The 27,873-nt window shown below is 40.8% G+C and overlaps 1 protein-coding gene across 4 annotated transcripts in view; it reads left to right on the plus strand.

The window, feature by feature from the left end:
• Positions 1-27,873, plus strand: part of fndc3a (fibronectin type III domain containing 3A) — a 241,776-nt gene that overhangs the window by 147,023 nt on the left and 66,880 nt on the right. For 3 of the 4 annotated variants that reach the window (XM_059967865.1, XM_059967867.1, XM_059967868.1), the window contains 5 exons: positions 9,724-9,999; positions 12,311-12,369; positions 21,550-21,707; positions 26,381-26,440; positions 27,571-27,709. In XM_059967865.1, coding sequence (XP_059823848.1) covers positions 9,724-9,999; positions 12,311-12,369; positions 21,550-21,707; positions 26,381-26,440; positions 27,571-27,709 — 692 coding nt within the window. The remainder of the gene's footprint in view (positions 1-9,723; positions 10,000-12,310; positions 12,370-21,549; positions 21,708-26,380; positions 26,441-27,570; positions 27,710-27,873) is intronic. The other variant, XM_059967866.1, reaches the window with a different exon arrangement.

The following is a 27,873-nucleotide window of genomic DNA, read 5'->3' on the forward strand; positions in this document are numbered from 1 at the left end:
ATCTATGTACATCTACAGCTGTACCTTCATCAATCATCCTCGTCACCTCATCAAAAAAGTCAGATCAAGTTAGTAATTTACGACTGGCCCCACCCAAAGCCATGCTCTCCCTAATTAGTCTGTGGTTTTCCAAATGCTTATAAATCCTATCCCTAAAATTTCTCTCCTTCAACTTCCCAACCATAGAAGTGAAACTCACCGGTCTGTGGTTTCCAGGATTATTCCTGGTTCCCTTCTCGAATAATGGAACAACATTAGCTATTTACCACTCTCTCAGAACTTCCCCTTTGGTTAGAGAAGACACAAAGACCTAGGAATCTCTTCTCTTGCCTCTCTCAATAACTTGGGGTATATCCCAACAGACCCCGGGGAATTATCAACCATAATGCTCCCCCTCCACATCATTCTCCTTGGTAAATACTGATGTAAAGTACTCAATAAGAACGTCACCTATGTGCTCCACATCAAAGCAAGTAGGCTGCGCCCTCCCGCCGACCCCTCCACCTTTATCATTGAGTGGTCCTATCCTCTCCATAGTTCATCCCATTGCTCTTGGTGTCTATATATAATGCCTTGGGATTCTTTTTAATCCTACTTGGCAAGAACTTCTAATGGCCCCTCTTGGCTTTCCTAATTCCTTTCTTGAGTTCTTTTCTGGTTTCTTTATAATGCTCAAGGGCTCTGTTGATTCTAGTTTCCTAACATACTTTTTCTTCTTGACTAAATTCATTACTTCTATTGACATTCAAGGTTCTTTTATCTTGCCATTCATATCCTCTTTTTGATTGGAACATACATGTCCTGTATTCTGTGCAGTTGGCCCCCAAAAGCTATATATGTCAAATGTGGACTTGCCCAAAATTATGTTTCCAATTAACTCTGTTTAACGCTCTCCAATTTAGTACTCTCCCCCAAAGTCCATACTTAAAACTCTCCCAAAAGGCCCTGCAATTTGGAGAGGTAGAAGCTAAAGCCAGATGTATCAGTACTACAGTGGAGTAAAGAGAATTATAGAGGCATGACAGAGGAACTGGCCAAAGTTGATTGGAAGGGGACACGAGCAGGGATGACAGCAGAACAGCAATGGCTGGAGATTCTGGGAGCAATTCAGAAAGCACAGAATAGATACATCCCGAAGAAGAGAGAGTATTCTAGAGGCAGGACAACACAATTGTGACTGACAAGGGAAGTCAAAGCCAACTTAAAAGCAAAAGAGGGGCCTATAATAGATCAATAATTAGTGGAAAGTTAAAGGATTTGGAAACTTTAAAAAACCATCAAAAGGTAACTAAAAAAACCTTAAGGGGAGAAAAGATTAAATATGTAGGTAAGCTAGCAAATAATATCAAAAATAATACCAGAAGTTTTTTTCTGATATATAAAGAGTAAAAGAGACGAGATATTGGACTGTTAGAAAATTATGATGGGGAGGTGGCAACGGGATAAGGAAAAGGTGGACAAACTGAATAAGTATTTTGCATCAGCCTTCACTGTGGAAGGCACTAGTAGTATGATGGATGTTTGAGAGTGTCAAGAGGCAAAAGTGAGTTCAGTTGTTGTTACTAAGGAGAATAGTGCTTGGGAAACAAAAAGGTCTGAAGTTAGATAAGTCACCTGGACCTGATGGACTACACCCCAGGGTTCTAAAAGAGGTAGTTGAAGAGATTGTGGAGGCATTAGTAATGATCTTTCACAAATCAATCCATTCTGGCATGGTTCCGGAGGATTGGAAAATTGAAAATGTCACTTCACTCTTCAAGAAAGGAGGAATGCAGAATAAAGGAAATTATAGGCCAGTTAACCTGATCTCAGTAGTTGGGAAGATGTTGGGATTGATTGTTAAGGATGTTGTTTCAGATACTTGGAGTAACATCACAAAATAGCCCAAAGTCAGCATGGTTTCCTTCAGGGAGAATGTTGCCTGACAGATCTGTTTGAATTCTTTGGAGGATAGACAAAGGAGAATTAATGGAAGTTATGTACTTGGATTTTCAGAAGGCCTTTGACAAGGTGCCACAGATGAGGCAGCTTAACAAGTTGTGACCCCAATGTATTATAGGAAAGATACTAGTAAAACCCTCTCAACATGGTTTATAATAAACCAGGTCTGTTAGCTAGCTCTGGCTAATAGCCATGTGACTCAGCAATGCATGGATAACAGTGAGATGGCCATATTCAATAAGCAAAACATGTCTAGGGTCAACAGAAAAGTTGGAATGTTCCATTGAATGGTGAATCTGTGGAATTCATTGCCATAAGCAGCTGTTGAGGCAAGATCACTATGTGCATTTAAGGTAGAGGTTGTTGGGTTCTTGATTAGTCAGGGCATGAAAGGCTATGGGAAAAAGGCAGGAGAATGAGGTTGAGAGGGCAATAGATCAACCATGATGAAATGGTGGAGCAGACTTGATGGGATGAATGGCCTAATTCTGTTCTTGTGTCCTTTGGTCTTATCTTTATCTATGGCTATCTTAAAACTTAAGAAGCAAACACGAGGAAATCTGCAGATGCTGGAAATTCAAGCAACACACACAAAATGCTGGTCCAACGGAAAGGAAAGATAGTAAGAGATTTGAAAGTAGGAGGGGGAGGAGAAAATGCAAAATGATAAGAGAAGATCGGAGTGGGTGAGGTGAAGCTGAGAGCTGGAAAGACCAGTTAGTCCTGATGTAGGGTCTCGGCCCGAAACGTCGACAGCGCTTCTCCCTATAGATGCTGCCTGGCCTGCTGCATTCCACCAGCATTTGTGTGTGTTGCTGAAAACTTAAGTTGTGGTCACTGTTCCCTACCAGCTTACCCACTGAAAGTTTGTCACGTAACTTGGGTCATTCACCAGTTCCAGCACAGCCTCTCCAGTTGGACTATCTACATATTGATTTTTTTTTAAAACCCTCCTGGATGCGTCAACAAGTTCTACCCCATTTAAATCTCTTACACAAAGAAGTTTTTGTTTATATTGGGAAGTTATGTCCCCCACAACAATAACCCAATTGTTCTTAAATCTTTCTTTAATCTACCTGCATGTTCCTCGATGTCCCAGTAGCTATTGGGAGGGTCTGTAGTACAATCTCATCAGAGTGACTGCATCCTTCCGACTTTTGAGTGCTTCCCATATATACTCTGGACAAGTCCATTATGTCCACTCTGAATGCAGCTGTGATACTGTCCCTTATTATTAGTTCAATCCCCCCCCCCCCTTACCTCCCTCTCTATCTTTTCTAAAACATGAAAACCATGGGATATTTAGCACCCATTCTTGTTCCATGCTCTAAATTCATCACCTTTACCTAGCATTAAAATACACACACTTCAAACTATTGGCTCCATTGTATCTATTACTTGGTTCCTGCCTATTTTTACTCACCCTCCCAGGCCAAATCCTCTGGAGTGTGCACACCAACTCTCTGACATATGCACTGACATCTTCAACATTTCAGTCATCCAGGCTGCTGTCTCCACATGCTTCAAATCAGCCACCGTCATCCCTGTACCAAAGAACTCTACACTAAACTAAATGACTATCACCCAGTGGCACTGCTACTAATCATCATGAAGTGCTTTGGACGGCTGGTAAGGGAACACATGAAGAACTCCATTCCTACCACACTGGACACTGACCGATATGCTTACCCACAGAACTGCTCTTCGACAGATGCCTTAGCATCTGTCATGCACCTGGCCCTGACACACCTAGAAAACATGCACACTTAAATCAGAATGCTATACCGGGATTTCATTTGGCATTCATCACAATTGTTCCACAGACCTTGGTGAACAAACTGCTACTTCTCGGTCTAAGTATGCTACTGTGCAACTGAATGCTAATAGACCTCAGAAAGATACACAACCACTCCACCCTCCCCATCGTTCTCAACACAGGTGCCCCTCAGGGCTGTGTGGTAAGCCCTCTGCTGTACATTTTGCTCAACATGATTGCATGGCCAAACTCTGATCCAGAGTAACAATTATTTCATTCTTCTTTACACTTGTGTACAGGAAACAATCTTGTTTCATTTTTCAGACACCCAGAAATCACAATATTTTCCCAAAGTCCATTTCCCACACACTTCAGGACAGTTCAGTGGAATAACTCAACACTCTATCAATCGCCAGATTCTCTAGAACATCAAGACCCTCTCCCAGTAGTTCAATTTTACTTCAAGTCCCTGCAATTGCTCAGATGTTATTATATCCTCCAAATCATATTTCTGTTGCATAGGACCACTCCTTCGGTATTTGTTAATCGCCAATATTAATATTTTGGTAATAGGTAAAATTATTTACTGAAATATTTAATATTGTTCTAAATGCCACTCACTTAGTTTCTACATATGTGTGATTAGATATCACTATATAAACTGAAATCTTAGAGATTTTCTGTAGCTCATACAGCACCTTGGAGGGGAGTACTCAGTTAATGACTGTCCATCATGACATGAAATATGGTATCTGATTCATTAAAAATCACTGCATTTGTGTTGTCGTGGAAAAATATAATTTGTTTTATTCAGTCACTGTAAATCAATACAGACAAACCCTGTGTAACAATCATTCTGGTTACAGAAATTCTGGAATTACTACTCAAAATCTGAGATACAGAATGCCAGGGGTGATGGTAGAGGCAGGTGCATTAGGGATGCCTGAGACTCTTAGAAAGGCACATGGTTGAAAGAAAAATAAAGGGCCACATGGGAGGGAAATGTTAAAAATGAGCTGGGAGTAGATGAAAAGGTTTGCATGTTTTGGGCTGAAGTGCTTGTACTGTGCTGTGCTGTTCTATGTTCTATGAATAAAATTCATTTTTATAGAACTGTATGTGTGGTAATTAAATAAGTAAATACAAAGTGTGAGCTAAACAAGTTTTGTCTTTTTTAAACTCTTTTCATGATACATGCACAGATAATGCAGTAAGTTTTCTTGTGTAGTAGGTGTAGTTAGCTCATTTCTTTCCCCCACCCCCCCAGGGATTTCCATGTTAATTATCTTCTTGATGTCTGAAACTGGGTCAGTATGTTTATACGCAAGCTGTAAGTTAAGCAATTAATGTTGTTGTTGTGTTACATCATTAAATTATCTTACTTCTGTTTAATACACATTTAAAAGTATACGGTTCCATTCAAACTGGGCTGAAAGGTGATGAACATCTCTAGTTGCTTGTGTTTCTAAGGCTACTGCCTTGTCAGCTTCCAAAGTAAATGTGCTAAATGGACCCTGCTGTGAACCAGCAGCTGTGACAGTCATTATTACATTTTAGAGAAAACATCCTATCGGAACAAGCACATCTCTATTTATAATATAGAGTTGTAGCGATGTGCTACACACAGCGCTGAAATAACGACACGCAGTCGGTAAGTCGTTTTGAGACTAGTTTATTCAAACTTCACGGCGCTGGCATTTAAATCCCTAGCGCCCGCCTTCTCCGGGCGGAAATGACATCAGAGGTGCATTACCAAATTCTCCCCCCATGCGCTGGCTGTTCGTGAGCCGGTTCGCCTGCGCAGAAAGTGGGTCGCCACATAACCCCCCCCCCCCACCCCAGAACCGGCGATACACCCCCCAATGTCCACAGTCTGGATCAGCCTCTGTTTGGGAGGTCTGCCTCTGCGCCGTGGTGCCTGAACCTCGACCGGCTGCGCCAAGTCCACATGGGCTGGTTTGAGTCGGTCCACCGTGAAAACCTCCTCTCTCCCCCCAATGTCCAGAACGTACGTGGACCCGTTGTTGTTGATCACCTTGAATGGCCCCTTGTATGGCCGCTGTAGCGGTGCCCGGTGTCCGCCCCTTCGTACAAACACAAACTTACAGTTCTGCAGGTCTTTGGGTACATGGGTCGGGGTCCGTCCGTGCTGTGAAGTTGGTACGGGGGCCAGGTTGCCGAGCCTTTCGCGTAGCCTGTCCAGGACTGCTGCGGGTTCTTCCCCTTGCCCCCTTGTATGAACTCTCCCGGGACGGCCAGGGGCGCGCCAAACACCAACTCGGCCGATGAGGCATGCAGATCCTCTTTGGGCGCTGTACGAATTCCAAGCAGGACCCAGGGAAGCTCATCCACCCAGTTAGGTCCTCTCAGGCGGGCCATGAGAGCGGACTTCAAGTGACGGTGGAAGCGTTCCACCAGTCCGTTTGACTGTGGGTGGTAGGCAGTTGTGTGGTGCAGCTGCGTTCCCAACAGGCTGGCCACAGCCGACCACAGGCTGGAGGTGAACTGGGCGCCTCTGTCGGAGGTAATGTGGGCCTGTACCCCGAAGCGTGCTACCCAGGTTGCGATCAGTGTTCAGGCGCAGGAATCGGCAGATGTGTCGGTGAGCGGGACCGCCTCTGGCCACCTCGTGAACCGGTCTACCATAGTTAGGAGGTACCGCGCTCCTCGGGACACTGGTAAGGGGCCCACGATATCCACATGAATGTGGTCCAACCTCCGTTGGGTGGGTTCGAACTGCTGCGGCGGGGCTTTAGTGTGCTGCTGCACCTTGGCTGTTTGGCACTGCGTGCACGTTCTGGCCCATTCACTGACCTGCTTGCGAAGTCTGTGCCACGCAAACTTGCTGGGGACCAGCCGGACGGTTGTCCTGATAGATGGGTGCGCCAAACCGTGTATGGAGTCGAAAACTCGTCGCCTCCAGGCTGTTGGGACGATGGGGTGAGGTTGTCCGGTAGCCACGTCGCACAGGAGGGTCCTATCACCTGGGCCTATGAGAAAGTCCTGCAGCTGCAAACCCGAGACTGTAGTCCTGTAGCTGGGCATCTCGTAGCTGGCCAGTGCTGCATAGTCCACCTCCAGGGACAAGGCCTGGTCTGGAAAGTGTGTCCGCCATGACGTTGGCCTTTCCTGAGACATGCTGGATGTCCGTCGTGTACTCAGAGATCTAGGACAGATGTCGCTGCTGGCGAGCCGACCAGGGATCAGACACCTTCATGAACACGAAAGTCAACGGTTTGTGGTCCGTGAACGTGGTGAACGGCCTGCCTTCTAAGAAGTACCTGAAATGCCGGATTGACAGATACAGTGCCAACAGCTCCCGGTCAAAAGCACTGTACTTGAGTTCGGGTGGTCGTAGGTGCTTGCTGAAGAACGCCAGGGGTTGCCAGCACCCCCTGGTGCTGCTCCGGCACCCCACCGACTGCTGTGTCGGATGTGTCCACCATGAGGGCGGTCGGAACATTCGTTCTGGGGTGCACCAGCATTGCGGCATCTGCCAAGGCTTCCTTGGCTTTAACGAAAGTGGCCGCGGCCTCCTTGTCCCAAGTAATGTCCTTGCCTTTACCCGACATCAGGGTGTACAAAGGGCGCATGATACGGGCTGCTGAGGGGAGGAAACAGTGGTAGAAGTTCACCATACCAACGGACTCCTGCAAGTCTTTGACCGTGTTGGGCCAGGCAAAGTGGCGGATCACGTTTACCTTGGCGGGCAGAGGTGTTGCCCTGTCTTTGGTAATCCTGTGGCCCAGGAAGTCAATGGTATTGAGACCGAACTGGCATTCAGCCAGGTTGATCGTGAGGCCAAAATCTCTCAGGCAGGAGTAGAGCTGGCGGAGGTGGGACAGATGCTCCTGACGACAACTGCTGGCTATAAGGATGTCATCCAAATAGATGAATGCAAAGTCCAGGTTGCGTCCCACCGTGTCCATTAGCCGCTGGAACGTCTGTGCGGCATTCTTCAGGCCAAATGGCATTCGGAGGAACTCGAACAGGCCGAATGGGGTGATGAGTGCTGTTTTGGGGATGTCTTCAGGGTGCACTGGGATTTGATGGTATCCCCGGACGAGGTCTACTTTGGAAAAGATTCTTGCCCCGTGCAGGTTTGCTGCAAAGTCCTATATGTGCGGCACGGGGTAGCGGTCTAGAGTGGTAGCCTCGTTCAGTCTGTGGTAGTCGCCGCATGGTCTCCAACCCCCGGCTGCTTTGGACATCATGTGCAGGGTGGAGGCCCATGGGCTGTCGGACCTCCGTACGATCCCCAATTCCTCCATCCTCTTGAACTCCTCCTTCACCAGGCGGAGCTTTTCCAGGGGGAGCCTTCGTGCACGGGTGTGGAGGGGTGGTCCCTGGGTCGGAATGTGGTGCTGTACCCCCTGTCTGGGCATGGCTGCCGTGAACTGCGGTGCCAGAATCAATGGAAAGTCCACCAGGATTCTGGTGAATTCATTGTCCGACAGCGTGATGGAATCCAGGTGTGGGGCCGGCAACTTGGCTTCATCCAGGGAGAACATCTGGAAAGTCTCGGCATGTACCAGTCTTTTCCCTTGCAAGTCGACCAGCAGGCTGTCAGCTCGCAAGAAGTCCCCCCCCAGGAGTGGTTGGGCCACCGCGGTCAGTGTGAAGTCCCACATGAACCGGCTGGTGCCGAACTGCAGCTGCACTCTGCGGGTGCCGTAGGTCCGTATCGTGCTGCCGTTTGCGGCCCGCGGGGTGGGTCCTGGCTTCCTGTTGCGGGTGTCGTACCCCGTCAGAGGCAAGACGCTGATCTCCGCTCCGGTGTCGACCAAGAAGCGGCGTCCCAACTGTTTGTCCCAGACGTACTAGAGGCTGTCCCGGTGGCCAGCCGCCATAGTCATTAACAGTAGCTGGCCCTGGCCCTTGCAGGGCAGGCGACAACAGCGGGCTTTTGTGCCCCACCGCTGGTGGTAGAAACACCACTGTTCACTGGCCTCCTCGCTCCTGCCTCTGTGTTGTGTGTGCCCCCCTGGTCTGGTCTGCTGTTGGGCGCGTGGTCCAGTAATCTGACTGACGGACACCACGCTCTCCCTCTTGGCTTTCCACAGCACGTCTGCCCGGGCCGCCACCTTCCAGGGGGTCGCTGAAATCTGCGTCGGCCAGCAGCAGCTGTATGTCCTCAGGCAGTTGCTCTAGGAACGCTTGCTCGAACATGAGGCAGGGCTTGTGTCAGTCAGCCAGGGACAGCATCTCGTTCATCAATGCTGACGGCAGTCTGTCTCCCAAACTGTCCAGGTGAAGCAGGCGGACACCTTGCTCATGCCGTGAGAGGCCAAAGGTCCCAATGAGCAGCGCTTTGAATGCTTCATATTTGCCTTCTTCTGGGGGCAACTATATGAAATCCAGATGGCCGTCTCCTGGTCAAGGGCACTCACCACGTGGTAGTAATGCATGGATTCAGAGGATATCTGCCGAATCTGGAACTGGGCTTCTGCTTGGCTAAACCATACGCGTGGTCGCAGCATCCAGAAAGTCGGCAGTTTTAGCGAAACTGCGTGAACAGATGAAGAGTCGGTCGTCTTTGGTCCAAATCCCGTTTGGACCGTCGGGATCACCAATATAGCGATGTGCTACACACAGCGCTGAAATAACGACATGCAGTCGGTAAGTTGATTCGAGACTACTTTATTCAAACTTTGCAGCACTGGTATTTAAATCCCTAGTGCCCGCCCTCTCTGGGTGGAAATGACATCAGAGGTGCATTACCAAAGTCTTCCCCCCTGCACGCTGGCTATTTGTGAGCCGGTTCGCCTGCGCAGAAAGTGGGTCGCCACAGAGTTTCTTATTATGGAAAATTTCAATATGGATAGTTTTCCAGAAATGCCATCTCTTCATGTCATGGAGATTACCTGTAATCCTGATAACATGTTACACATTAAGCTCCTTGTCCTCCCAATCACTTTGTATGTTGTTATGAAGGGTTAGTTATATGTCCAAGTATTGTTCTTTCCCCAAAGTATTTATTGAAATTTTTCTTAACATGAAAATTATCTTTTATTGTTGCATTGCAGAATCTCATCCCACTCACGGCAGGTCCAACTATATCCATAGAGATGAAAGGACTAGCAAAGCATATGATCGCTTACAAAAGAAACTGAAAGATAGACAAGCTAATGGGTCAAAAGACAAAATCAGCAGCCCATCATCATCTCCCCATAAGTGCCATTTTGAGTCTCTCACCAGTGAACAGAATGAACAAGATATCCTAGAAACATGTGTAGGAATTGAGAAGAGTAAACAAGATCAGAAAAAGGAAGGCACATCTGAAAAAGATACTGATATGTCTGGTATGTTTTATTTTGTTACACTCTTTTCCAAGTTATAAAAGTGCTTAATGAATTTAAAGCCAATTAGGTTCCTAAGTACCATGGAATTAAAGTGATTTTCTTAATAATTCCCTTAAAATATTAAAATGTGGGGGTGGTTAATCTTGGTAGTGAAAATGTATTTCTAGAGTCTTAAGGCAGATGAAACTTAATAGTCTATGTTTCCATAACTTCCTGGTACTTTTTGTAAGCATTTTTAACCATTTTCTGACATTCATATTATATAAAGGTTTTGCTGAAAATTTTGTCCTTGTGTATAAATGTGACCAGTTTCTAAATATTCTCAAATTGGAGCAGATGATTCCCAGGACGTTCTTTGTATATCACTTCCCAACTATTTGGATAGCTTGCTGTAATTGAAATATGATACAGAAAGAGACAACTTGGTTCATTGTGTCCTCGCCAGTTCTTTGCAGAGCAACCATTCAGTCCTATTCCTCTTTCTTTGCTCGTCCAGTGTCTTACTTTTGATTCATTTTCCACCAGCCTTAAAGGCAGATTGTACCAGACCATAGTCACACACTGCAGTTTTTTTTTAAATCCTCACATCCCCTCTCCATAATGATCAACTGATCTCCTTCCCACTATTTTTGCTTCAGGAGGAACAATTCTCCCAATTTCTGAAGTTAAACCTTGCTACTGAAATCCTCAATCTTGGAGCTATCCTTGCAAAACCTCAAAGTTCCAATGTGTCCCAGTTTATGACTTGGATTTAATCTTAACCTCTGGTGCTGCCTTTGGAATTTACACATTTTCCTGGTGACTGCATGGGCTTCCTCTGGGTGTTGCAGTTTCCTTCCACATCATAAAGTTTTGGACATTGATAGGTGATTGGCCATTGTAAATTGCTTGTAATGTGTAGATGGGTAGCAAAACCTGGAGTGGAATTAATAGGAAAATTATTAGTAGGGTAAAATTGGGTTAGGGATGCACTAGTGTAAAAATGGAGGCTTAATGGTTGGCACAAACTTGGTATTGATATAGATTTATTGTTGTCATGTGCCAAGATACAGTGAAATGTTTTTGTTTTCATGCTAACCAGACAGATCATGACTTGGTCAGCTGAAGGAACTGTTTCCACGTTTATCTCTCTGTGACTCGGACTCTATTGTACCCTTCCTAGACTTTGATCAAATTTGGACACTCTACTCTATTTCATGCCTAACCAGTGTTGCAAAGGGTTTCAGCATACCTTTAGTGCTTTTCTGTTTTATACAATAAAGCCCATGGCGGCAACACTCTCAATCTGCCTTATTACCGTCAGAGATCTATGCACATGTTCCCCTTGTTTCCCTGTGACTTAAGGAGTGTACTCTGTCATTTTTTTCTGATAAAACGTGTGTCACATCTTCCTTAATAGTATTAAATTTCATCTCGCTTTCTGCTAGCCAGTTTGTGTCTTGTGCAGTTATTATTATCTTGTGCTTATTATTCACCACATTCAAATCTTGCACCCTTGTGTTTTTCATCTAAAAATGGTAGAAGCTTTTCTTACATGAATTAATACTTACAAAGACTTAACATGTTTATTTCTACCTCAGCATATTTAAATGTTTGTGTTTATATCCAATACACATGTACCTCACCATATTTGAAAATATAATGTAAAATTCTGTTGAGAAATATTGTCTGAACATCTTCAAAATCTTATTTTTTAAAAGGTACATCTTCAAGTTATGGGTAGGCATGTTTAACCTGAATTTTATTTAAAATAGTGAAGACTTGCAGAACTTAGATCTTTCAAAAGCTAATTTAGAAGCAGGTTTATTAATATTAGACCAATAATTTGCAATTTTATTGGAATCCTTTGACTTGAAACTCATCAGATTGTCTCTGAACATTCTAACTTGAAGGAAATATAGAACAATTTCATGCAACTCACCCTAGAAATGTGGCCTTTTACAATCAGATATGGCTCTGCTAATTTTTTTAATCATGTAAAATACACCTACTTGGATGACCTACATGAGAAAGTATTAAAGCTTGATTCAATTAAGGTCAGGAAGGGAAGAGCAAAAAAAAAGTGGAAAGCATCTGTTGTTTATTCAGAATCTTCATTAACTTACTTGCATTTAAATAGAAGACCATATTCTATGTTGGAACATCTATTGAGTTACTCAGGAACATAACCAAAATGCTCATTGTTAAACAAAGCCACTTGTTATTTTATTGTGTAATGGTGAACTTGAGCTATTATATTAGTATTGTACTGTTTACACAGTGTCAAAATAATATGAAACTTACCATACTAATATACCTTTTTTTTGTTTAGCAGATGAAGATGCAAACAAAAAAGCTCTTGAAGCTTTGCTAAGTGTTAGCAAACCGATGGTATGTGGCATTTGGAGGGTACTAAGTTCTAAAGAGAAATCAAAATTTCAGAGATTTTGTGGTTCGTTGATTTTTTTGTATATGGTAGTTGTGTTTTTTAAAACAAAATTTGCAACCATCAGACTTTGTTCCCTGCACAGTGAATCTTGTTTTGAAGGTTTCATGTAAAATGGATAGTTAATTAAAGATATTTTTATGAACTGGAAAGCCACAACAAACTTGTCATTTATTCAGTCCTGACAGCAATAACTGAACTTCATAAATGTGATTTAAAAATGAATGCTAACTAATATTCTATGCAATTATTGTGAATTATATAGAGTGTCTTTGCCTATCTCTCACACACTTTCTTTCTGGGTTCTCCTTACCACCTTGTCTCTTATGTGCGGCTGTCACATAGTTTATACTCTTCCCTTTTTTTTATTTGTCTATGACACTTGTAATTAGTCATTCTTTATTTTTGTATGCTTCCATGTTTACACCAAAGCAAATTCAAAGAAGTTCCATTAACACAATTACTGATATCAAAATTAGATCTTTTGTCCAGTTTCTTTTAACTTTTCTAAATTCTCTTCTGTTAGATATCTGGTTAGTTCAAAACGTTTTAGACATCTGATCATAGATACATTGTAATTTCAGAAAAAAATAGGTCATACATCTCCTCAGAGCTGATCTGCCAATTAGTATCATGGTTATTCCTCTGGTGCTGCCATTTTCCCACATGATCCTTTAAGCCTTGATCCCACTTGTATCGAAAACTTGAGCAATTTCAGCCTTGCATATGCTCAACAAATGAACATCTGTTATCCTAGTTATCAAATCCCAAAGACACTCAACCCTCTACCTGAAGAACTTTTTGCCTTCTCTTAGGCTCTGTAGTAGTGAGACTATGTCATTTGGTTCTTGGAACCATGTTGGAACTACTTGGAATCTTACCACTTTCAATAAATTTGTCCTGCATAGGCCCATCCTATTTAATCTCTCCCTTTCAGCCCAAGTAATTAATCCAGCTGCATATAAGGAAAATATATGCTTAAGTACAGAAGCTGTGCTCTTTCAAATGCTTCAACTGTAAATTATCAAAATCCTGTATAGATGAAGAAATACTTTTTACCCTTGTACTTAAATGCATGCAATAATGATTGCATTTCCATTTGCCTTTCTAATGCTTTGCTGTACCAATATGATAGCTTCTAACATTTTGTGTTCTAGTCCGTTTAGATACCTCTGTCCACAGCATGTATTAATTTCACACTGTTTAAGAAAGATCCTGTTTTATTGCATTAGACTATTTGGAAACTGTCATATTTGAGGCAGATTTTTGATGAGCAAGGAGGTGAAAGCTTATTCCCAATAGAGGTAATACGATGTTCGCTTCTTGCTCTGTCTCACTTGTCTTGCTCAAGTTCCAGCAAGTCATCATTTTCAAGCTCTCTACCACGTGGTTCTATTAACTCTTGCATGTTCTTCCTTCTTAGTCAACTTTAACAATCCTAGCCTCATTTGCTAACTTGACTGTGGGAATAGTGAGCCCATTTAGGCAGTGATATCCAAACAGTGCTTATTGTTGTAGAGATTACATCACTCTGCAGGCCACTTGGTATAGTTTGAATATCCTGATATCATACCTCTTCCAGATTTGTCATTGTCAGCCGTCTAAAATGATATGCCTCATTACACAATACAGGTAAGAAAGTTTAAATGTAGTAATAACACCATCATCAAAGGCTTGGCATTCGGGGACAAAAATGCTACTTGCATTTTGTCAGTCATATCTTTGACATTAACCAAATGTTGATGAAGAGTAATACCTTTGTTGTCCATATTTTTCCTCAATATCATTTGATGAAGGAAGAAAGAAACAACATGCTCAGGGAAGATCATTCTAGCACTGGAATAATAATCTGAGTTTTTTTAAATTAAATCACCAACCAACAGAAAGGTAGGCTTTTTGAGTATCATTTTAGAACTCTTGGATTATTTACTAGCTTAAAAAAGGCTTAACCTTACAGTCAACCATGACATTGCCCCCTAAATGGATAAGGCAAATTTCACCTGTCTTGAGATGAATGTACAAAAGGTTTTTTTTCTTCTAAAGCAGCCCTGTTTCATTCTCATTAAAGTCTTGTTTAGAAGAGTAGCCACCATCACAGTAAATAATCTCAGCTCTTTTGGAAATTTTCTGTTATCATGGAATCAGCACTTTTTGTCTTTCCTGTCAAGTTTAAACCAGCCATAATCGAAGTTGAATGTGTTAGCACAGTCAGATTCTGATGTTTTTGATCAGAAGTCAAGAAAGAGATATAAACTGTAAAAAACAAAAAGTGGTTGACTTGTAAAGAAAATAACAATTATACAGTCTAACCCAACGTTCCCCCTTTAACACTAAATCACAACTTTACAATCATTACATCTGAAAATTCAGAGGCAGAATAACATATCTATGTTGTATAAAATTATCATAAAATATAAAATATCAAGAAGTATTAATAGGATTAGATTATGGATAGATAGATTTAGTAGGCACACCTATATGAGTATGAATTACTCTATTAATGATCATCCTTGTACAAGTAAAACAGATATAAACAATGATAAAGCATATCAGTACAAATATTAATAGTCATTGTACATAGGGAAATTTGCAAAAATATAACAACAAATAATATTAGAATAAACTTCCTAATGTCCAATTGCTGTCATCCCTGAAGTCTTCTGGCTGGTTAATAGTAATTTGCTCTCTGTAGCCCTGCAGTGTAGGCACTGAGTTAGAGGTTACTAGCACATTAACCACAGCACTTGTTGTCCTCTTAGGGTACCACTTTAGCTCACTTGCGCTGACTGGCATATATCTTGCCTTCTGTTTTCACTGTCAAATTGGTAATTAACAGCACTTGATAAGGAGCCACTCATCAGTAATAAGGGTATATCCTCCTTTTGTTGGATCACTCCAAGTGGCAGAAACCTGTTGAGAAGCAGACTGGACAGCTTGGGTTAATTTAATCAAATAATCAACTAAACTGCCTAATGTGTATGTCAGCCTCTCTGAGATTGAGGGCTCTTGGTAGTGATGTAGGATATCCTGTCACTACCTTGAATTTAGTTTTTTTTTGTTTGGGGTTCTTCTGATGCACCATTAGAACTATAGGTTATGGTACACCTTCCTCGTGATACTTCATCATTGTTTGATGGCTCCATTCATTCACTCTGTGTGCTGTAGACAATAAAAGTTAAAGTCTGTCCCAAGCCCTATAGGCTTATCAGGCCAGTGCTTATGCTGGTTTCTGTGGCGTGAAGCGACTGAGAGTACGAGACTCTCCCCCCCCCCCCCCCCCCCACCCAGATAGGACGCCAGTCTATCACAAGGTTAACCCCCGGTACTCATGCCGGTACTCATTTTCAGCTGGGTGGACTGGAGCAGTGTGTGGTTAAGTGCCTTGCTCAAGGACACAACACATTGCCTCAGTTGGGGCTCAAACTCACGGCCTTCAGATCACTAGTCCAACTCCTTAACCACTTGGCCACGCACCACAGAATAAAATGATCATTTAATGTTCATCGGCCGACATAATTCCTGGCAAACACTCCCAGTGAAATGTATTACTTGGTCAGAGTCAATGTGATATGGCAATCCCCATTTAGGAATGTAGTCTTTGATCAAAGTTTTTGCTGTGGGGGGGAGTGGTGGGGGCAGTGACTTTCTTAGCTAAAATAGTTTCCACCCATCTTAAAAACCTGTCCACTATTACCAGTACATCTGGGTATCCTTGACACTTTGGCAAGATAATGCAGCCCACTTGTAAGTGTAAAAATGGACTAGATGGGGTAGGAGCACTTAATTGTGGTAGATTTTCCGCTACTCCTTTGTTTTCTAGCATACCATTCACCCTACAAATTTTTGTCAAAGCTGTGCCCTGAAGTTTGGATTCCTCCACCACTGGGAGAATCTATCAATCATCTTGTCCATTCCATTGTGTCCTGAGGAGTGTTTATATTGTGGTGGGATAAGGAAACCACGAAGTTGGAGCTACTAGTCTATGACTAGTGCCATATCTCCATGCTGCACACTGTTTAACCTCCCACAATTTTCCATCCAAAAACACTTTTCCTTGTGAGAGCATTGGGCTTGCATCTCTCGAATATCTTGTATGTTCATCTGTGAATCAGTCTTAGCTAATCTTCCTTCTGCCACCTTACAGGCTTCAATCAGAGCTTTAGGTTCTCCCTGTTGTGTGGTGGTATCAGGAGCCATGCTTTCTGATGCCAGCATTTCAGTTTCAGAAATAATGGCCCATCAGCTATTCAAGTTCCTCTCTTAATTGTTGAGGAGCCATAAGAGTACAAGGCCTCTGGTAGGGTAATAACCAACATGTTGCTCATTAACATACAGGGTAAATGGTTTACCTGGATCAAGGATCCTTATTAAAGTCGCAGTACACAATGTCACTTTTAAAGTTTGAAATACTTTTAGTTGTTCTTTACAGAGCCGTCTGAGTGTTTAGAGCCTTTCAGCAGATTGTTGAGTGACTGGGCAATAGTTCATGGATCCGCCACTAGAGGAATTAGTTAATCAAGGCTTTAAGTAGCAACCCAGTAATCCACTATCAAGCTCCTATTATAGTTCCTTCTTCGATCTGCCTGTCTTTACTCCCTCAGTCTTCATTGGAGCGAGCAGCCAATCCTATTGTTTCATCACTGTCATCCTCACTTCAGTCCTTAGAGGCCATTGTAGAGTCCGTATCCTCTTCATCCTGTACTTCCTTGGAGTTCAGATGGTGTCGCTGCGTTAGAGGACTGCCCAATGTATGCTGTGATTCCTTGGAGTTCAGATGGTGTCGCTGTCTCAGAGAACTGTTCAATATGAGACGTGTTTCCTATGGATGAGCTTCAAAAGAAGCATCACTGACAGGACCACCCACTTGAGGTTCCTCCTCAGCTTTTTGATATTGCTTCAGTTTGTTTCCGAGCTCTGTACACTGGATTTCAATTTGATTACAGTTATGTTTTTTCAGACATTCGATTAATGCAGAAATTTGCTCCTTAGACTTTTCACTGTCTCTATCACACACACACAATTCTGGCGGAACTCAGCAAGTCAAGCAGCTTCTATGGAAAAGAGTGCAGTCGACCTTTCAGGCTGAGACCCTTCATCACATTGCGTGTGTTGCTTGGATTTCCAACATCTGCAAATCTTCTCTTGTTTGTGACTGTCTCTATCATGCTGTTTTTGTATTTTATCACACATCTTACATTTCTTTCCCAATTGATTAGTAAAATTCTTTATTCTCCCTGTTAACGTTTTCATTCACTCACACTTCAATCCCACTGACCATGTGTTCTTATCTTTAACTCACATACCAGGTTTTTCATTTTCCTTAGGCATTCTCTGGATTTTATAACATGCCTTCTTAATAATCTTAATATTGTATTTCTTATCTGGATTTTTCATTAAATTTAATCAAACTGAGATGTTTTATTCAGGTAAGAGCTTGGTTCAACGGCTTTGTCCATTGTTTTAATTCAATCTCATGGAAATTTGATTAGTACATAATTTTTATTACTCTGACTGTGAACTAGAAATATCAGCAGATTGCAACCAAAGTTTCAATAGATTGTCCTGCAACTGAAGTTTTCTTCCATCCTCCACCAACTTGTACATACTATACCCTACTGGCTTGCATGTATTTAAATATTTTACAATTTTTTTTTATAAATAGCAGTGTATAGTAGTTTCTTCATTCCTACACTTCCACCAGATGGTATATCAAAGCCAGACAAGTCAATTCTCAGAGAGTTTGGAATTGAGGATGCTCTTACCTCCTTTGTTTGCACACTAAAAATTTCCAATTGATCTGGGATTGAGTCCTTAAATCTTCGCAACCATCCTAGCTGACTATGGTAAATTGCCAGAGTCTGATGTATTTGATTCAAGGTTCTTTTGGAAGTCAAGAGAAAAGCACAAAGCTGGTTGTTTCACAATCATTTTATTTCACAATCAGAACAAAGAAAATTGGAAATTGGAAGAACAGAGAAGGGTCACTGTTTTCAGCCCATCTTATACTCTATAGAAAAGAGACTTTTCATTCAAACTTGTAGTTAAGAGTTAACCAATCAAATAGCCTCTTTTCAAATAATGCAATACCTGAGAAGATTCCAGAATCATGTAAAGATCTGTACTACTAGGGGACACACTGATCTATTGTATATACATACTGTGACCATTAGGAAACATGTTAAACAGTTACATGTATATAGGTAGTTATATAAAATACAAGCATGCATAAATTGATAAACTGCAAAGAAAATAAATAATAGTTATACAATCTAATCCAATAGCACTTTCAAAAAATCATCTCCTCCCCATTCCTGCCATAAGCGTTTCACTTTTTCTGCTTTATTATCAAAATCAGGACACATGCTATTGATTCTTATCTAATAACCACATGCTTAACCCTTTATTTCTTCTTCCATTACAACATTTTTCCCCTTTGTAACCCATGGTGCATTTTCAGGGTTAATACACTCCTATAACTAATGGAAATCTTATAATTATCTTTATAATTGCCAGTAGTGTCAGTCATCAGTTACGTTAACCGGCTGAAGATTTTCCAACAGCTACTTTGGTTAGTAGTATGCATTTGCGGGTATATTCCAAAGTTGCTGTCAGTCCAGTGGAGAGTGATCTGTGCTGCCTAAGAATTCAGTTGCTGTATGTATATTGTAAATATTAATCTTTTGATTGTTTGTTACAGTAAAAAAAATCTTCTGGTAAATAGAGAACATGTTCCTTAAAATTCAGCTATGATTTTGCTAGTAATCAAGGAATACCTGTAGTTGTTTCTTATGCCATCAATTATAAGCTTAGCAGTCAGTGCTGTGAGAATATATCTCTAAATATTTTTCACCTTTAAGAGGATCTGTGTAATAAACCTATCTATTTAGTTTATCATTGATATGGCTTTTTGCTCAACTTTATATCCATCAGCTGTAAGGAAGTTTTGATAATACTGTATCTGCTTTTTATTTACAATCTGTTAATACAGACTATAAATGTATTAATTGATGTAAAATTGTTTATTCTAAACCATTTGGTATCTTAGGTTTGCCAACACTTTTTTATTAATTTGAATTTAAGATCTTTAATCTATTTTTAACCTATTACAATTTGGTGGATGTGCTCCAGCTTTCTACATTATTCCTTCCTATCTAAATTCACTGAGATTTTTATACTATTATTACTTAAGGTTACATCTTTTTTTGCTGACATTATAATGAAGCCTTTATGATAACAAGAATCTTCCTTGAAAGTTAAAATGCTGCAAGTCCCAAAGGTATGACCATTCTGCAAGGATAGCAGGATATTATTGCACGTGTCAACCCCAAGCAATCCAATTCAACAGAGCAGTTTTACATTATTCCTCACAGCAAGGTGCATGGGTTCTAACTGATGTTATAGGGCTGTAATTTTAACATTGTAGCCGATGGCCATAAGAAACTCAGTGTGAAAGTAAGTGGGACACAGGAATTCTGCTTATGTAATATTTCACCTTGTTTTTGAACAGAACTAATTACAAAGTAGAGCTGACTGATTTATTGAATCCTTCTAGTTACTATTAATAACCTGCATACACAAATAGGTCTTGATTTTTTTTGAACAAGTCCAAGATTTTGAACAAGTCGCAAGTCAACTGTAGGATTGAGTTTTAAGAGCCTAGAGGTAATGTTACAGCTTTATAGGACTCTGGACAGACCCCACTTGGAGTACTGTGCTCAGTTAAGGTCACCTCACTACAGGAAGGATGTGGAAACTATAGAAAGGGTGCAGAGAAGATTTACAAGGATTTTGCCTGGATTTGGGAGCACGCCCTATGAAAATAGGTTGAGTGAACTTGGCCTTTTCTCCTTGGAGCAATGGAGGATGAGAGGTGACCTGATAGAGATGTATAAGATGATGAGGGATCATGTGGATAGTCAGAGGCTTTTTCCCAGGGCTTAAATGGCTAACACGAAAGCGCACAGTTTTAAGGTGCTTGGAAGTAGGTACAGAAGAGATGTCAGGGGTAAGTTTTTTACGTAGAGAGTGATGAGTGCATGGAATGGGCTGCCTACGGCGGTGATGGAGGAGGATACGATAGGGTGCTTTAAGAGACTCCTGGATAGGTACATGGAGCTTAGAAAAATAGAGAGCTATAGGTAACCCTAGGTAATTTCAAAAGTAAGTACATGTTTGGCACAGCATTGTGGGCCAGAGAGCCTGTATTGTGCTGTAGGTTTTCTATGTTTCTAAGATATTAAATGGAGGACAAATAGCATTTTGTGTTTTTGATTGAAAAAATATGATCCAATATTGTTCAAACTGGACCTTAGCAGCAATTTCTCAGGTACAGTACTAAGTAAAAACAAATAGAAACCTTGTTAATTTACTGCAGGGTTTTAGGGTTTGATCTTTTTTGTTGCAAGTCACTGGAGTAAAGTGTCCAACTGCAGATACTGGATAGGCCCAGCACTGGAATGGAAAGGAGGCGAGAGAGGATAGTCCCTACTCTCAAAAGTGTTTATTCTATTCCAGTGCATTGTATCAATACCTCAAGGCCTGAAAGGTGTAGCAGCAAAGATGAATAAAATCCAGAAGTTATACTTGAAGAGCATTTTTTTAATCAGGATCCACATTTGAGGCTTGCATTTTTATTTGATAGGTAACAATGAGGATAAGGCCCACAGAATGATAACAGCTTGCAGCCATTTTCATTCTGATTCACAGCATGGAAGCCTGTCCAAGAGCAGAAGTGCAGTTTGGTTGCAACAATTCTCTGTCCATTGACATGGTGGTCTGACCAGATGGAATATTCATCCTATATATCCAGTCATGCTGTAGTTTGAAAAAACATTGGTCTTTGTTAAAAAAAATTTACGTGGGATGTTGGTATCTCTGACAACACTTTGCATTTATTGTCCATTTCTCTATCATGCTGAATACTAAATATCCTGAAATTATTTTTGCAATGTCATGCACACTCTAGTCCTTTCAACAGATTTACCAGTTGTTCCCATGATTGTCAGTTGGTCACTTCTTGTAGGTTTTGGCCTGACCAAATCGCTGAAGGGTGTTGGGTTTGTAATACAATTTCTTTAGCACATCTGCCCTAATTATTTCATTTGAGTGTTTAATTGTTTTTGTAGGTATCTGACATCCAGGCAAGAACAGTTGTCCTCACTTGGGCTCCTCCTTCAGCCACAATAAATGATGATGCTGCTAGTGATTTTTTATCTGAACCCTACAGCTATGAAGTTGCTATTTCAAATGGTGGGAAAGATGAGAAGTTCAAAATTGCTTATGTGTATGTAAACTTTCACTGTAATTAATAGCTAATTTTAAAATGTGGACAATGTACAGTAACATAAATCAAAATTCATTGTTGTAAGCGTTTATCTATCTTAACATATTTACCTGGATTAAATGATTTTCTAAGTTTTAATAGCCCTTCACCTGTTGACTAAAGAATAACTAACATTTTCTAAACAAAGTACTTCACAAAACAGGAAAATGTTACTAATTAAAGAGCAACTACAGACTTAACAAAATTCTATTCTTCCATTAGCTAATGATGCAGAAAAGCTAAATAGAATCTCTGCTGGTAGTATTATTGAAGTTTGTTGCTGAACTAAAATTACATTTTGCCTCTAAATGTAAATTAGGATATTATAATTGGTTACATTATTGCCAGCTTTAAATAATCAATGATGATAGAACAGTATAACACAGGAACAAGTTCTTCAATCCACAATGTTATGCTAAACTAATTAAGATAATGATGCCTAATTGCTTTAGTCCCATTTGCCTGCACATATCCATATCTGCATATTCATGTCCCTTTTAATGCCTCCTATTGAGTTTGCCTCCACTGCTACCCATAACAATGCATTCTAGGCACCCACTACTTTTTGTTTTTAAAAATTGCCATGCACATTTCCTTTGAACTTTTTCTCCTTTCAACTTAAATTAGACATTTTGACCCCAGGAAAAAGATCTATTCCTCTCATAATCTTTATAAGCTTCTTCCAGGTCTCCTTTCAGCCTCCACTACTCCAAAGAAAGCAACCCCTGTTTGTTCAGTCTCTCCTAGCACCTGTCTCTCCTAGCACCTCAATCATGGCAGCATCCTGTAAATCTCTTCTGCACCCTCTCCAAAAACTCTACATCTTCCACATAATGGAGCAACCAGAATTGGTTATCTCCAGATATGGCCTTACCGAAGTTTCTTAACATTGCAACATAATTTTCTGACTTGCGTTAACTAATAAAGGCAAGCATGCCATATAAGACTTGAGAGACTGTAGTTGTTGGAATCTGAAGTAACAAACAATTTGCTGGAGGAGCTCAACTGGTCGAGAAGTATTTTGTGGAAGGAAAGGAATTACTGTATTGATGTTTCATGTTGAAACCCTGCATCAAGGTACTGAGCTTTCAACCAAAAATGTTGACAATTCCTTTCTTTCTCAGTTGCTGGTTAACTTGCTGAGTTCCTCCAGCCGATTGTTTATTGCTTTAAACATGCTAGATTTCTTCTTTACCACTATGTCAACTTGTGCGAGAGCTATGGACTCAGACCCTAAGATCCCTCTGTACCTCTATTCTGTTAAGGGTCCTGCCATTAATCGTGTTGATTTCATTTATATTTGATCTCCAAAAGTGCAACATCTCACGCTTGTCCAGATTAAACTCCATCTGCCATTTCTCCACCCACATGTGCAACTGATCAATATATCCCACTGTATCATTTGTTTATCTTCTACAGTATCCACAATGTTGCCAATCTTTTGTCATTACAAATATTTAACTTTTTAAGTGTTAGTTAACAGTCCATGCTGTGTTAAGGCATTGATTGGAAAAGTTTACAGATAAGATGTCCCTTGAGTATTTTGAGGAGCAAAAGAGATAGCACTACAGGCACCAGACAAGTTCTCTAAGAATGTACCAGGAAAGGAATTGTATCCAGACATGAAAGTTTTGCTTTGTTACTTGTTAGTAATTTATGGACTGAACAGGAATATTAATGATTCACAATTACTTTATCAGCTACTTTTATTTTATGCATGTATCTGACTTTCTTCTTGTTACTTTCTTGCTTTAAGCTCTCCATCTTTTAGTAGTAATTGTTATGACAAGAGAAAGGGATTTCAGTAGCAGAATATACAGTGGAATCTGCGAAAAGCAGACCCTAAATAACATTGCTTCACATTTTCATTTATTCATTTCTGTTGCTCCCTTGCATTTCCTACCTATCTTTCTTCCCAATACACCTATAATTACATATTTGTGCCCATCACTTGTCCAATCTCTTCCATTTTAAAGTGCATAATCTTTCCTTCAATTCACTTCCCCCTTGCCTTGCTATCAAGTATGTGATCTTTAACCTTCAGTATTTTTCTTCCTTCATTTAGCTTTTATCTTCTGATTACCTTCTTTTTATGCCCACTCTCCTCAATATTGTTTTAAAAATCCAAAGTATCAAACTGAAATAAAAGAAGGAAATAACATTTTCTTATTCTGCTTAAGAAATGTGAGAAAATAAGCAATTTACCCACAGGTGTTTGTGATTAATTCTAACCATTACTGTGAGCAAAGTGTGAAGTAATTAGTTAGATAAAAGTTACATGAAGTGGGCTTTTAACTGAAGGTTGGGAGCTTCTTTTAACCCTCTGTATGCTTTACTCTTCCCATCTCCTAACCAGACATTGCCCATTACTGGTCCTTGTTTCTTCCCCTCCCTGCCTCATTTACTGTATCTCCTTCAATATCACTTCATTAATTTCTTCAGCTCTGCCTAATAGGCTTCCCTTCACATCCTTTTTCAATTTCCATTGTTTCTCCACTGATTTTCTCAGGACTAAACAACAAAGCCCCTTTACTTTCAATGTTATTCTGCAAGGGGCATGGGTACTAAGTGCATACAGCCCAAGCGTCTTAGTTTCAGTAATATTGAGTCAGCTACAAAGCCAATCCAGCAATCAAGTTTAGGCTTTAATATTTAACAGCAAGCTACTTCATTGATTCTATCATTGATGCTGTCTTCACCCACATCTTTTTGCCACCTTAACAATGGTAGAGTTCCTCTTCTGTTTACCTACCATCCTATGAGTCACTGCATCCAACTCATTATTCTCTGCAATTTCCACCATCTCCAAAGGAATCCTACCTCCAACCACATCTTTACCTCCTCACCAAACCCCCCCACCCCCCCCCCCCCCGTTTTCCACAAGGATTGCTCCTTCCATTTATTCTTTGTTCGTTCATCCCTTCCCACTAATCTCCCTTCTCTGGCACTTATCCCTGCAAGCAGCCTAAGTGCTACACCTGCCTATTCACCTCTGACTCTGCTGGGGTCATCTATGCGGCCTCCTCTTCATTGGTGGACTGCTTCATCAAGCACCTCCGCTCCATTTGCCAAAAGTGGAACTTCCTGGTGGCCAAACACTTTAATTTCGATTCGCATTCCTGTTCCATCATGTGCCATGATGAGGCCGCCCTCAGGGTGGAGCCACAACATCTTGTATTCAGCCTGGGTAGCCTCCAAACTGATGACATGAATATTGATTTCACCTTCCGGTAAAAAAATGTTTACATTCCCCTTCACTCTTCTATTCCCCACTCTGGCTTCTTACCTGTTCTCACCTGCCTGTCACTTCTCCCTGGGTCCCCTTCTCCTACGGTCTACTCTCCTCGTAGATTCTTTCTTCTCCAGCTCTTGACATTTCCCACCCACCTGGCTTCACCTATCACCTTCCAGCTATCCTCCATCCCCTCCCCCCAACTTTTTACTCTTGCATTTTTTGCCTTTCCGGTCCTGAAGAGGTTTCTGCCCAAAATGTCAATTGTTTATTCATTTCCATAGATGCTGCCTGACTTACAGAGTTCTAGCATTTTCTGTGTATTGCTTTGGATTTCCAACATCTGCAGAATTTTTTGTGTTTAGTTATTTCTTTTGCTTGCATCTATCTATACTCCAAAACAATGCAAAGCTTTCATCTGAAAATTGTTTCATGGTTTTTTTTTTGCCCATCCCTACACTTAACACTAATGTAAACTGCACGTATTCTTTAGTGATTCAAAGCATTTGAATCATTTAAAAAGTGAGCCTTCAATGCACTTTATCATTAAACAACAGACTTTTATTGGAGAAAAAATATAAGCAATAGTAGGCTAGGTGGCTTTCAAGCCTGCCGTTCCATTTGATAAGATTACAGTCATCATCTACTTGCTGAAACCAATGTTCCTTGATTCTGTGATGGAAGTAGATGTGTAGTGGCAGCTGGTTCTAAAATATTTTCCTTTACATGAATAATTGAGGTGGCACTAATGGCATCAGTTGTGAGCTATATTCTCCTTTTAAAAGAAATCAAAATGAAAGGTTTATGCTTACATTCTATGAAATGCAGTGTGGGTGTCAGAGAGAATTCCTTACTGAATATGGTATCCAATTAAGAAAACAACAATAATCTTTCTCTGCTTCCAATGTTATGAAGAAAAGAATGTTTGGAAGAAAGGATCTTGCCAAGAGTACTGTGATATGTGTTACTCGGTGTTGCTAAGTTTTAGATGTCATTAATAGTGCTGCAGATAAAAGCATATCTTCATAATAGCCATTGTTACCAGATATGACTATCAGATATTACCAGAGTTACCAGATATTACAAAGTTACTTGCTTTGTAAGTTCAGATAACTTATTAATCTCATAATTAACACATACATGTTCCTGGACTGCACTTCAGCATTTCATTGCACTGGGTTGTCTTTCTTTCTCTCTGGACCAAAAATCTAAGTACTCCTATACTATTCAAAAATAATGAAAATCAGCTCAATAATTGTCTGTTTAAACAAGGTTAATTTGTTCTAGAGTAAATCTTTGATCCTTCTAGAAAGTATTGATCTAATTTTATTTTGTGTAATATTGCATAATGTGATGGCTCCTGAAATAATTTCATAGATACATATTTGCATTATTTTTACAGCGGAAAGGACGAGAGTGTCACATTACATGACCTAAAGCCGGCCACAGACTACCAGGCTAGGTTGGTAATTAATAGGAACATATTTTCAATTATTAATTAAAGGTGGTCATAAGTGTGAATTTGGCCCACGTTTTAATTTTCTCTTGGAATGCTGTGCTTCTTTAGGAGAAGAGGTAACCTTCAATTCAATGCTGTGGTTTTGCAGTAAAGACACCGTTTCCTCCATTATTCACAGGGTTTCTCTTTAGCTTAAATCATTCTTGCTAGCTAAGGGCAGTGAAGATTTGTTATTACTTAATGAATTAGTATTACTGGCCGCACCAAACTGAAGATTCTGCTTCAGAGACTTGGTCTTTAAGTATACCTAGAATATTGCTGCTCGCACCTTATTGTATGTTAGATGCCAATTATCACTATTCAAACTGGCATGATGCTATCTCCCCTTTGTTTATTTCTATGGCCATGTACTTTCTGGGACCATATCAAACTGGGACCTGTATACTTTAGTCTTTTGAACCTAACATGTTTATGTTCAGTTTCTCTTTATACTTCATCATATGGCTGGCTGGTGGCGCAATGGCATCAGCCGGACTCCGGAGCGAGGGCTCCCGAGTTTGAATCCAAGTCGGGCCACCCCCGAGCATGCTTTCCATCTGTGCTGAGTTGAGCATCGAGCTAGCCACTCGGCCTCGTAAAAAATACAAAAAGGGTCGAGTCAGGAACATTCATATCGTGACCCGGTTAATCCGAAAAAAAAGAGACCAATCCTGACACCATGCGCCAGACAAGAATGGCTGACAGACTGGTGCGACATGCTTAAAAAATATCATTAGTACTGTGTACTTCCACAATCAACGTCTTGCTCTTTCCCAGAACCATGCTGCATTGCTTCACCTTTCAACATGCTTTACCAAGACTTCTTTTTAACCTTTCCTTTCCTGACTTTGTATTGTTTGCTTGGTATCTGAGTTTCCATCACCCATTTTTGGAATATTTCATTATATTAGGAACTTTATATACATAGTTGTTGCATCTTTATGATGAATAGAAGACACCTTTTGATATTGAAGAGACTTTGCAAAATCTGTTCCTGATCTATAGTTGACCAATTTTAAAAATAACTTAGTTGAACAAGTAGCTTGTATTGGGTATGGTTAAGAAGCTTATTGATACCATGTTGTCTCCTAAAGGGTGCAAGCAGTGTGTAACCTAATAAGAGGGGCCCCATCGGATTCAGAGAGTTTTAGAACATTGTGCAGTGAACCAGATACACCAATGGCACCTAGAATAATAAACAGGACCAAGCATTCCCTCAGTCTGCAGTGGAAGGTGAGGCAAATACTGAAATTATTGCTATTTGTTTTGTGTAGAGAAGCTTATTATAAATTGATATGTTTATTTAATGCAAACAATTTGTTTGACAAGTCAATATTTACAAACACGAGAGGCTGCTGGCTTTTTCTTACATTCGTTTAACTTGTACATTAACGTTA

The sequence above is a fragment of the Hypanus sabinus genome, chromosome 4, assembly GCF_030144855.1.
Source record: "Hypanus sabinus isolate sHypSab1 chromosome 4, sHypSab1.hap1, whole genome shotgun sequence".
Taxonomy (NCBI): domain Eukaryota; kingdom Metazoa; phylum Chordata; class Chondrichthyes; order Myliobatiformes; family Dasyatidae; genus Hypanus; species Hypanus sabinus.